Source organism: Streptopelia decaocto (assembly GCF_964273445.1).
Source record: "Streptopelia decaocto genome assembly, chromosome: Z".
In the NCBI taxonomy this organism is placed as follows: domain Eukaryota; kingdom Metazoa; phylum Chordata; class Aves; order Columbiformes; family Columbidae; genus Streptopelia; species Streptopelia decaocto.
Genome location: NC_138657.1, coordinates 48997765 through 49010975, shown reverse-complemented (window position 1 = coordinate 49010975; position 13211 = coordinate 48997765). Strand labels below are relative to the sequence as shown.

General features: G+C 37.7%; 1 protein-coding gene across 1 annotated transcript in view; it reads right to left on the bottom strand.

Moving 5' to 3' along the window:
• Positions 1 to 13211, bottom strand: part of HSD17B4 (hydroxysteroid 17-beta dehydrogenase 4) — a 63225-nt gene that overhangs the window by 17307 nt on the left and 32707 nt on the right. Inside the window, exon 18 of the mRNA XM_082074808.1 lies at positions 1309 to 1378. Within this exon, the coding sequence (XP_081930934.1) occupies positions 1309 to 1378 (70 nt within the window). The remainder of the gene's footprint in view (positions 1 to 1308; positions 1379 to 13211) is intronic.

Here is a 13211-nt window from a genome sequence, read left to right as displayed (position 1 = left end):
TTATTATGGGTATATGAATAGGAGACTGCCACAGTTCCAGAACCCAGTGTGGCAGTTTTCTGTTCAGACACAGAGATTGCCTTATCTATAGAGTTAATTTCATTTTCTACCGTGTTTAATGCCAGTGCTCTCTGTGTGAGCAGGTAGAAAACTTGTACTTGTCTTCATTTGTAAGGCTTTTAAAGGATTAGCATCATTATACTAAACACTGGGGTTTCAATTATAAACCTGTATTTTTCTCCTCCAGCATCTTCAAGAGTAATTGGGTGATTCGATCTAAATATTTATCCTAAATTATCAGCTGAACAAACAAACACACTGATTTAATAACCATGGAAATCTCTTTATGGACTCTGGTATTTGGTTACTTATTACCATCAATTTACATAGACTCATACCAAAAGAGCTAACCAAGCAATTAGTATGTATTTATTGAAAGGAGATGATTTGTGGAAGTATTTTAAGCGTGATCTGAACAAAGAAGCATAGCTGTGCTTTATTTCTCTTGGTAAGAACACCATATTATGATACTTCTACATTAAAAGAATAACTGAAAAACTGAAGACCAATTATTACAGACCAGTGTCTTCATGACCGCATAAATATTTAGGAAAATTTCTAAAGCAAATCAAATTGCTGTCTGCCTGGAGTAATCACACTATACGACTAGCAAAGCCTGAAAAGGACTACTAAAACACTTTTAAAACAGGAATTTAAGAAAACAGACCCTTCTTTAGTAACTACATCTCTGCAAGCATCAGTTCATTTAGCCTAGGTGCAGTTAAACAATCTAACTGGAAATAAGTGCTATGAAACTTGCTGTCTCCTGCCCTCCTGGGATTTATTGGGATTGAGAAAACTACACGTAAGTACATAAAGTTCCACTGAGACAATACAATCTCAAAATTATTCGGATGGAAATAACTATATATCAAAGAATTTACAGAATTTCTTCTGAAGCCTTTCATAGTCAATTACTTTTGCTTATGAAAAAGAGATTGTACATAGGGGATAGTGCCAACCAATAAGCTCTAAAATGACGACAGGGCAGTAGACAGGTTTCCATTGTAGGTAAAATCCAAGTAACATTCCACATTTCCAGCTACAAGAAGCAATGCTTTAAGGTGAAGTGTCACACAGAACTTTGAAAACATCTAATGGTGACTCTAAAAACAGCTATAAAAAAGCACCTTCTTCCAGGTTGTTGAAGACTCATAGCCCAAGTGAAAAAAAAAAAAAAAAAAGATTAAAAATACATTTACATCATCCTTCATCTAAATGTTAATACAATGGTATCCTTCAGCTCACCTCCAAGAGCAGCAAAACTTGGATCAACATGTAAAGGATTCCAATCCCCACTCAGCCGATATAAGGCAGCCTGTAGAAAGAGAAAAACAGAAGTGGGAGGCTAGCCGTGCCTGATAGAAACAGGCAGGAGCCACTCAAAAACATATGACAGATTAACAAACTGATCACAATCTATTTTACTAGTCCTCAGATACCATACTCTAAAATAAAGCAGTTAACATAGAATCAAAAGTTATTGTGCAGACAAACCGTCAAAGCTCCAGTTAAACGTGTCAAGAACTGTGTGTGGTCTTGCTAAATAAGAAAACAATACAACTGCTTAATGGGAGGAAAAAACAACCCGCTGTGTTGACATACAGATCCAGCTCCACTAAAATTTGGCAAAAGTGAAGTAATACATTTTCCAGAATTTGTCCATAGGTTCTTTTGCTTTAGGAGTAATTTTAGAGAGTTGTCTCCCATGACAGATTAATCCACAAATTAAAAATAATTACATACTATTTTTTTTTAAACACACACAGTACCATGCTTTTTCAAGATATGATTCATCTTACAGAGATCAGAAAAATCTTTATTCTTCCATTTTAAGAGTAAAATAATTGACTGAATGTGATACACTTCTCCCTTAGCAATTTCATGGGTAGCTGGTCCCAATATTAAAAACGGTGGACTGCGAACTGGCTGAAGGAAAGAAGCCAGAGAGTCGTGGTCAATGGGGCAGAGTCTAGTTGGAGGCCTGTATCTAATGGAGTGCCTCAAGCGCCAGTACTGGGGCCGGTATTATTCAATATATTCATCAATGACTTGGATGAGGGAATAGAGTGCACTGTCAGCAAGTTTTGCCAATGACATCAAGCTGGGAGGCTGTGCTGCCATCCAGCAAGACCTGGACAGGCTGGAGAGTTGGGCGGGGAAAAATTTAATGAAATATAACAAGGGCAAGTGTAGAATCCTGCATCTGGGTAGGAACAACCCCAGCTTCCATTATAAACTGGGAAAAGACCTACTAGAGAGCAGCATAGGGGACCATGAGCCAGCACTATGCCATTGTGGCCAGGAAGGCCAATGGCATCCTGGGGTATATTAGAAGCGGGGGGGTTACGTAGGTCCAGAGAGGTTCTCCTTCCCCTCTACTCTGCCCTGGTGAGACCACATCTGGAATATTGTGTCCAGTTCTGGGCCCCTCAGTTCAAGAAGGACAGGGAACTGCTGGAGAGAGTCCAGCGCAGGGCAACAAAGATGATTAAGGGAGTGGAGCATCTCCCTTATGAGGAAAGGCTGAGGGAGCTGGGTCTCTATAGCGTGGAGGAGACTGAGGGTTGATCTTATTAATGTTTACAGATATATAAAGGGTGAGTGTCACGAGAATGGAGCCATGCTCTTCCCAGTGACAACCAACGGTAGGACAAGGGGTAATGGGTCCAGACTGGAACACAAGAGGTTCCACTTAATTTTGAGAAGAAACTTCTCAGTGAGGATGACAGAACACTGGAACAGGCTGCCCAGGGGGGTTATGAAGTCTCCTACTCTGGAGAGATTCAAAACCCACCTGGACATATTCCTGTGTAGCCTCATCTAGGTGTTCCTGCTCCAGCAGGGGGATTGGACTAGATGATCTTTTGAGGTCCCTTCCAATCCCTAACATTCTGTGATTCCGTGAAACAGCAAAACTCCAAAGTAATACACCAAGCTTTCTAGAAGACTTTTGCTTCATGTTAAATGCTCTCTTTCACTAGGAAAAGTAGAGAAATACATACTTAGTGTATTGTATACACTATGAATATTAATAAAGTTGATAAATTATGAAGAATATGGCTACTGTACTTCAGTTTTCTGGGTGTGGCTGTAGCTTTTTCATTACTGAATCCTGTATGTGCTGTACATGTACAGTGGCCAGCAGTCCGTAATATGAGAGGCGTAACAAGCCAACCTGTGCATCTTTCTGAACTTATTCCTTGGTCATTGCATTCGAGTGAAATCCAGTGACTAAATGATTGTGGAGTACCCCCTAGCATGACATTCACAAAGGTACAGAGAAAACCATTAACTAACATTAGTGAAGAGTTCAAGAATTTAGTAGTTTTATATGATGGCATGTAAAAATTGAACACAAATTTAATTCAAAACTGCTTTTAAACTGAAAACAGATTTTATTTTCATTGAACCCATTACTGGCCTTGGAAATCCCTTATGACTACACATTTTCTCCCAGAATTTTGGACTGGGATCGTAAAAAAATGCTGTTTGTCCAAATGAGGGTAAACTGCACTAAATCCTGTTTGGAGGAAAGAAGTTAACAGGTCTCTCAGAGTGATAAACAAAGATTCCCCAAAGGAAGTATGTTCAGCTCTTCTCGGTGACAACCAACGGTAGGACAAGGGGTAATGGGTTCAACCTGGAACACAAGAGGTTCCACTTAAATTTGAGAAGAAATTTCTTCTCAGTGAGGAAGGATGACAGAACACTAGAACAGGCTGCCCAGGGGGGTTGTGGAGTCTCCTACTCTGGAGACATTCAAAACCCACCTGCAACACATTCCTGTGTAACCTCACCTAGGCGTTCCTGCTCCAGCAGGGGGATTGGAGTGGATGATCTTTTGAGGTCCCTTCCAATCCCTAACATTCTGTGATTCTGTGATGTATGTCCAACACCACTTCTTCTATCAAATCTGAAGCAAATTACAGTGTAACTAAAGAAGTTCTGAACTCATATTATCATTTTAGTCCATAATCCATTTTTAATCTGTTAATAATCAGGTCTGTTTCTTCAAGTATGTACAGCTTTCAAAATAAACTCTAATGTTCTCTTATTTGTCCTGGTAGCCCTCATCAATACAGCAAGTGTTCTGAGTCTCAGTTACAGTGGAATGTAGAAGAGCTTGTTACTGCTTTTGTATGTGGGAGCTGGATATGTGCAACTAAAATGGTAAGAAGAAAATCCTAAACTGCACCACAGTTAAAGCACACATCTCAGGAAGGCAAGTACTAAACTAATACTTGTCCGTGGATACTTACATTGTTTACTATTTTGAAACGTTTTTCCTTTTGAAAACAAAGTCATACAAGTAAGATGGCATCACTGGATCTGAAGTTTCTAACTGTAATTCTACTTTTGCTCAAATCACACATTTATTTAAACCTTTTTTATTATTATCATTATCTTCTAATTTATCCCATAAATTCCTAGGAAAATAGTAAATACTAGAAATCCCATATTAATCTAAGACTAGTGCAGATGAGTCTGAGTTTGACTTCCCAAAAGAGATAAAGAAGAGGTTAAGTACTTTGCTGAAGGAACAGATAACCTGAATTTAAACTTACAGCATCACCAAGAAACAGCAATAGCTAAGATATCTCACCTAGTGAGAAGAATAAAGTCAAGATCTGCTGAAGGCAGTATACTCTGGTGTCAGGACTCTCAGCTAGCAATCAGGCTACAAAGATGATTAGGGGCCTGAAGCATCTTTCTTATGTGGAGAGACTGAGAGAGCTGGGCCTGTTCAGCCTGGAGTGGAGAAGGCTGAGAGGGGATCTCATCAGTGTTTATAAGTATCTCAAGGGTGAGTGTCAAGAAGAAGGGACCAGACTCCTTTCAGTGGTGCCCAGTGGATGGGGGGCAACAGGCACAGACTGAAGCACAGGAGGTTCCACCTAAACATGAGGAGAAACTTCTTCACTTTGAGCATGACAAAACACTGGAATGGGCTGCCCAGAGAGGTTGTGGAGTCTCCTTCTCTGGAGACATTCAAAACACACCTGGACACATTCCTGTGTGATCTGCTCTATGTGAACCTACTTTAGGAGATGGGTTGGACAGGATGATCTTCAGAGATCCCTTCCAACCCCAACCATTCTGTAATTCTGCAATTCTGTAATCTACAAGCCAAATCAAATCCAATAGAGCAAGCCAAATGGACAGCCAAGTGATCCTGTGCCACAGAGGCCATTCCACAGAGGACATCCAAGAAGTGTGTGGTGAAACACATAGTCCTGGTTGAGGGTGGAACAGGAAAGCAAACTGAGATAATGTGAATACTTACACTCTATTACAACATGTCTAAGGCAGCTGGAGTGAGGTGACGAGTCGGAAGACACAGCTGGAAATGGGCTAACTATTATCATCCATGGAGAGCACCTGCTCCCTTCACTTACTCTTCTCTCTTACCTCAGTTCTCAAACAAATGAAAGAAAAATGGGAAACTAAGAGTGGCATCACACTGCTACTCGCACACATAAAAACCCACAGCAGCAGGGGTTCACAGAACATGCAGACGCTGCTCTTCAAACTTGCTGTGTCTTCACTTGTCTCCATGCTTTCCCTGAGTACTTGTTCAAAGATAGAGATGAGCAGCTCTGATGTACCACTAGCTTCTTTGCTAAGAGTTAAGGCCTTAATGCCACTAATATCAAAGTTGTAACACTATGAAAGAGACTCTTAGTGAGGAATAGACCTTAGTTCGTTTAAAAAAAAAAAAAAATAGTAGAAAACTGACAATTTAAAGAAAGTTGCTTTTAACAGAATTCTACAAAGCAGAGTATCACTCTCCATTACTGAAGTTCTTTTCAAGAAAGTCTAACATCTAATAGCAAACTGCTACTCTTGAGAACTACCAAATAACTATTGCCAGATGTTAAATAATTTAATTAAATAATTAAATAACTTTTAAACTACATTAAAATTCTAAGGTCTCACTTTCATTCTTCCATTAATTTTGATTTTTACAAATGCTTTCAGGAGGCTACTTTCATGAAGGAGGTTTTGTAATAAATTTTAATTCCAACTAAATAACATATAGCTGTGTTACTGGGAAATGTTATTTATGTATGACAAAAGACAATAAATTCCTGGTTTAAACTCAAATCTCAGCTTTAATCTAGGTATGCAGCTGTTGATTACTAATGTTGTAATAAGATTCAGATATTTTGGGGGATGATAATAAGTACTACTTGGGAGACAACACTTCTACCAAATGCCTTTTTTTTTTACTGTGGTAAAAAAATATGTGTGCTTTGCTAACAAAATAAACATAGCATTTAAGAAATAATTAGGTTCAGAGAATTAAATGTGATCACTATATTTAACTAAAAGTCTGACACATTAATATAGGAGATGATATTAGTCTTTTTTTGTGCTTTCAACAACTGGAGTGGCACTGGTCACAGTTAGAAAACACATAAACACAGCCAAGTCATGTCTGCCAATAAACTTTGTTTCATTTACCACAGTCTTTGGTATTGCTTCATTATATAAATTACATTCCACATGAGAAAAGAACTGGTTTAAAGCCTTGTTGGCTCTACTTTCTATATTCGTAGAATAATGACATTTCCTGAAGTCTTGAGTGATAGCATTAAAAAAAAAAAAAAAAAGTGATGCATCCTTGGAGGATGACAGGAGTCAACTGATGTGGGACATTAGATTGAAGTCAGTCATAATATGGTTAGATTGTTCTCCAATTAATAACACAAGCAGTCAAGTCTCATTTCCTAACAATTTAGGAGTTCTGCCAGACCACAAAAGGAAAGGCGATATCCAACATGTCTGTGCCAATTTTTCAGTCTTGCCTGCAGACTGCAATAAAGGTCAGTGGTAAAGCTAACAGAAAAGGAAGCCAACTATCCATGTATTTTCCCTTCTAACTAGGAAGAAAAAGAGCTCTGCCCAAGAGTTTATCTTACCAAGTATATGTGTGTATACATACACATATACGTATGTGTGTGTGCATGTATGTAAGTATACTTTACCAAACAGCTTCTTTAAGTAAGAGCAAGCAGGCAAGCAATCTCATGAAGGAAAAACAGCCACAAATCTCACCTACACATTCCAATGAGCTCTGACTTACATGAGGAACAATGAATGTTTCCAGTCAACTTGCAGTGCTGATACTTCAAGGGGTGAAATTCAGCATAGCACTTAAATAATTCATTGTACTTAAAATTAAGGAGCTACCCTTTGACTATCTGAGATTCCCATTTGCCATATCTTCTTTTTAAATTAACCGTCTCTTTAAGGGTAAGGAAAGATCAATTGGTAGAAACCAACATACAGAAAGATAAAGGGGTTTATTTGTTCCTCCAGTGAACCAACTATTTTTCCCAAATTTAAAACCAATGTATATCTCCTGGCACAGGCTTCACAGAACATTAGCTGTTTTTCAGTAGCACGGCAAATGTACAAGACTTTCCTTTACCAGTGCGCCTCTTTTAAACCACAAGAACAAAGCACTTTAGGTTTGGGAACTTCGAACAGGAGAATAATTTTTATATCCTTTACTAAGAGAAGCATAGATAGGCTGAAGAAACAAACTCTTCATAAGGAAGCGCATCTTGTTTAAATTAAACGACTGCCAGCCCAGCACCTTTTCTTCTTTTATCATCTTACCACACAAAATTCTAGTATTATCCAAGCCCTTAACTATTTTTCAAAACTGTCGTGATTAAAAACTACATTCTGATCCTCACAACAGGAATAAACATGGGAATGGTATGGTAAGTGTCGTGTATAAGTCTTGAAATTACCATCATAACATGTAAAATCTTTTAAATTAACTACTATTACAAATACTCACTATACCATTTCAAGGGTTCTAACAGTATCACCTCTGCATACTGAAATCTCCAGACAAATTAGGAAAATATTATCAAATTCTTGCAATGGCTTCACATCCCTTTGTTTTGCTTTTGTTGTTAAGCACTGCTTTTCTAGTGTGCTCTGCATATCTGTGAACCAACTGCAGCACTTCATTTTCTCTATCATGAAACAAATTATTTATGCTACAAACAGGGGAAAAAAAATCACCTGAGGCTCTCAGGAGGCTCTCTTGTGCTATTCTCTGAAGTTAATTTAAATTTACATGTTTTCAGGCAATGTTGTACTACAATCTTTAGAGACGAGGACATCAAAAAAACATTTGTTCTGTAACAATATTTTCCCCATCCATCTCTCTCACATGACTTTATTGCACTCATTCAAAAAATGACCTTAACTCAAAACAGTCCCCTTCCTATAATTTTTTTCTTCTAATCTGTTAAAAATAAGCATAACATCTCTCCAAGGAAACAAACATAAGCTGGAAATAAACAACTTTTTTCACATAGAATAAGTAGTCATTGATACTGTATCTACACATGTGTTCTCTTAAAAACACACACAAATATTTAAATATGCTTAAAATGAAAACAGAAATCTGTGTAGAATAAAAGATGACCTTCCACATGTAGATATCCACATCTCAATTATGCAGAAGCTTCTATGGGTCTTAGCACACCACCCTCAAAATAAAGCATGACTCAGGAAGGGAAGGACACTGCTGCAGTCTTAGTCACAGGACAATGATGACACTACTTGAAACATGGCAGGTGCCAATTATTTTCTGTATTATTTTCTGAAAATAACTGTATTTTAGGGACCAAAAAACAAACCCACAACTCTAAAACACAGCATTTGCTTCTCAGCCTGTCAGTAAATGCTTGATCTATACCTGGAACAGAAGGGTTTACATAGCTTGTATATTTTAAATCTTATCAGATTAGTTCAGGTGTGAATGTACTCACTCTCTCTAAAAATCTCTGAATAAGTAAAGAATCATTATATTCCCTAAATTAGCTTTTTCTTATGCTGCCCACTATATCACATTCTCGAAAATCACCATCAGATGCTATTTGTAACTCTAAACACTCTCCGAACAAATTTTAATTGTCTCAAATATTCTTAAACATCCTTTCTTTATAGACTGGAAACTATCAGACAGCAGAAAAGGTCGTAATTGCTAGCACAACAAACCAGTTATAGTTCTCCAAATTTCACATTTGAAGATGCAATTCTTCAAAGTGCATCACATTCTTGAAGTATGCTGTACAAGTTCAGAACAGAGCTCCTATGAATTTCAGTTTCATTCAGTGATTGCCCAGCTCCCAATTTCACGTTCAAATTCCATCATCTCATCCTCTCCTACCAGCCACTGACTAAGGAGCACCTGTGTCTGAGTACTTTGGGATATTTGGGTAGCAGCTACCCTGCCCACAGGCCAGAAGAATTCTACAGAAAAAGCAAAGAAAATCCATTGTTGAAGAAATGCAGCTCCAACCAGTCACTAACCATGATATCATTTTCCTCTCATTAGTCCTTCTTAGAACACAGCATGCAGCAAATAACACAGGAAAACTGACTTCCTGACCCTGGAAACCACAGAGCAGAAGCATTATGTGGTTGAGATACCCAAGTTGCACTGAAGACTAGCCCTGGAAGAAAGTCCCATGTGATAGCTCACGTGACACTGCTTTGGAGAGATCAATAGAGAGCACACTTGCATGTACACAGCTGGTCCCAAAGCATGGTAGACTGAGACACCATGTTTTTCAAGGTCTATCTAAAAGGGTATTTTTATACTTTGTCATGTCTATTTCTCCCTATAAATGTGAGTAAAAAATATACAAGAGTCAGAACTCAAAATGAGAGCATGCTTTGGTAAAATATTTGATACTGTTGCAAGCAAAGAGAATTTTTCGACTTGCAACCATTTCTTAAAATTATTAGACATTTTACTGAAATGAGCTGACATTAACAAAAACTTGGAAGTCCTGCAAACTCCACAGCTTTAGTTTTTCCATACAGGCAAACAGAACAGGTAGCTTTCAGAAGAAAACAGGAGGACACAGAATAGTAAAACTGAAACAACTTCTCAAAAAATTCCATTTTATGGGCTACTGTTATACTGTTTATTTATTGTCACAAAATTGTGTACTCTGAATATTAATTCTGCTATTTGAAGACAGAATAGCTTATTTCCTGGGAGGCAAACTGCACAATATCACAATGCTGTGAGCTTTTCCACAAGCAAACAAAAAACCAAAACAACAAACACACAAAACCAACCAACCAAAAAACACAGAAAGCTCCCAACAAATTAAAGAGTCTACATTATTTTCCTTCCTCAAAAGTGACCTGCATCACTTTAACATTATTCACTTTAAATACCTACTGCAACTTATTTTATGCACCATCAGAAAAGGAAATTCCAAGAAATCAACACATTTGGGAAAAAAGTGAAAAGAAAACTCTACAGACAAAACATTTTCCAGAGATACAGGTCATTCACTGCTTCGGATTCACTGCTTTTGATTAGGAACCATTCAGCAAAATCTGTTTGATTGATTCATTTATAGCCCTGGTTTGAAAACCAGCAGGACAACAGTAGCTAGATTATATTGAAGCTCTGTAACTACGTTAAACATTCCCTACAGGGTTGAAATTGAATGATTCATTTCTTGCTAAACGGCTAATAGTCAAACACCCTCTAGACTTCTTGATCTTCTGTCAAAAGGTCTATTTTATTCAAAAGATTTACGGCAGTATATCTAGTAAAGCATAGCTCAGGTTACAGAGAGAGAACAAGCTAGAAAAATACCACAGCACACGCACATCTCTACAGGGCAACACAGACAAAATGTCAGCTAGTTCTTTGCAGAAAAACTCATGGACACGCAGAAGAAATATTTTATGTTCTTCAGCAAGATGCAAATTTTAAGCCTCAAAGCCTTTTAGAAGGTCAAATACTTCTGTTAAACTTACCTTAACCGTTTTTCATCTTTAAGCAGCTTACACCACAGTACTGCAACTCATTCATAAGGACTGGTTGCTGTTTAAAGAAGTTCTCAGGAATGGGTCCAGATTTAAATGGGATAAACGTTTATTATACTACCTGCTATTAGTCTTTGATACCACTAAGCAAAAGGATTGGCTTGTTCTGTCAATGGTGACTGACATAACACAACCATTTTTCAAGGAACTGTAGGTGGCTGTACCCTCCATTCTACTGAACACACGGTGAGAGGAAAAATGCCTATTAGCCCTTTGTTGCCAGTATCCTCTTCCCTAGTCAGCACTCACTGCTGTCCGAAAACATGAAAAAACATTCTTCCTCTTGAAAAAATCTTAACCCAGTATAGCTGAGTTAGACCTGAATATAACTTTCAAAATAACCACAGTCATTTACTTCAGTGAAAGACTGGAGTCATCACTGTAAAATACTTGTGATGATCTAATTATCAGCAAGTTTACTACATGATCATGCTATGAAATATTAAGGGGGGAAAATGCTAATTATGAAGAGTGGTTTAGCTATCTAATTGTGGTAATACAAAAACTTGAGTGGTGAACACCACAAATATCACTGGAAATTAATATAGTTCAAGTTAACTCAAATGTAATCTACAAAATGACTCTTTCAGTCTGTCTCATACTCGGTGCTAAATCAACAGCTGAATGGCAACAGACAGTTCTGCCAACACTTTTTCATTTAAACACTAAAAAAAGAAAATTCAGAAATTCTATGCAATTCATGTGCCAGTTTCCATTTTCAAAATGGATTTTAGGCAGTTACATGTCATTCCACAGACACATAAATGTAAAATCTTGATAACATTTCTCCAAGCTGTCCTTCACATTAAAGTCTATCTTCCTGCCCATAAAGTTCCCAAGTTCTATACATTTCCCCTCCTGTGCACAGGAATCATGACTTAAGCACAGATGCTACCGAATAACTTGGCAGATAAGCCTTCTTGCCATCTTCAAAGTCCACTGGCAGTGGCTCCTGCGAGATCTAATTGGAGAGATATTCTCTTTATGCACCTGTCAGAGTAGATCTTAAAATAAAACAAGTGTGGTGGCTATTCTGTGCCACTTTGTTTCCAAAAATCAATTTTGCAGTCACAAGGTTTTCCAGCTTCTGATTGTAAGGTCAATACTATCTTTTATCTCATGAACTTAGCATTTTATACACAGTAACAATTCTAGATATAAGAGCTTAAGGCTCAGAAACTAAGATTACCATATGAACAAGGTGATCATAAATGTAATCTGAAAACTGAGGGACCTGGAATCAATTCTGGTGTAACCACTCAGAGGAGAATCTGAACTAAATACTTTTAGTTACCAAGCCAGTAGGGTTGCTGGATCTTACCTAATAAAGTGCCAGCTGCTAGAGAGCACCTTCCACTGCATTTAACCACCTCCCAAGAACAATTTTCAATTAAGCCTATTCATAAAAATTAGACATCTGTACCTCCTAGACCAACAGTGTGTATTTGAGGATGCAGCCAGTACATTAGTGACAGAAAGAGAAATGTTGATTTAAGCTCTCTTTCTTCATCTAAGTGGGCAGGGATAACTCGGCCTTAAAGCACACAAATCAGCTGGAGGAGCAGTAAGTTTGATTATTCCATATAGCATCAGAGGCTAGCAGACATAACAGTTACCACACCTCAGCTGATACCTACCATTTTAATTGCATTTCCAAAACCTACAGCCTCCTGCCATGACTATGTTTCTTTCGAAAATACTACGCAGTATCTTAGTACAGGCAGCTCCAGACTGTCCCGTCTTATTTGTCTGACACCTGCCTATGTTCAGCTTCAGAGGAAGTTATATTTATTTATTCACATTTTTGCCTTTGGGAAGTAGATGCCTGTAAACCAGTGGGACTGAAGACAGACGGAAATACACCTGGACAGACATCTGTCAGAAATTTAGGTTTCCCTGACAACTACTACTACAGAAATTTAACTTTTACAAAATTGTGAACTTTAAGAGTTGGTGGTTGTTTTTTTTTTCCAGTCACAATGTGTTTGCTTCCACCATTTGTTGTAAATGTCATAGATTTTGAACTTCTTTTTTTAAACTACAACAGAATGCAAATGTTCATTTACTCCTATGTAGAATTTTGTAATGAATTATTTTAAAATTGTATTAGCCTTATGAAAAGAATGGTTTAGATAGCACATTGAACACACTGTCATAACTCAACCTAGCTTAATATTATACCTAAATATATAAGCACACCCCTACATACATTCAAATATTAGTGGACATCATATAAGACTCCTTTCTTCAAACAAAACAAACAT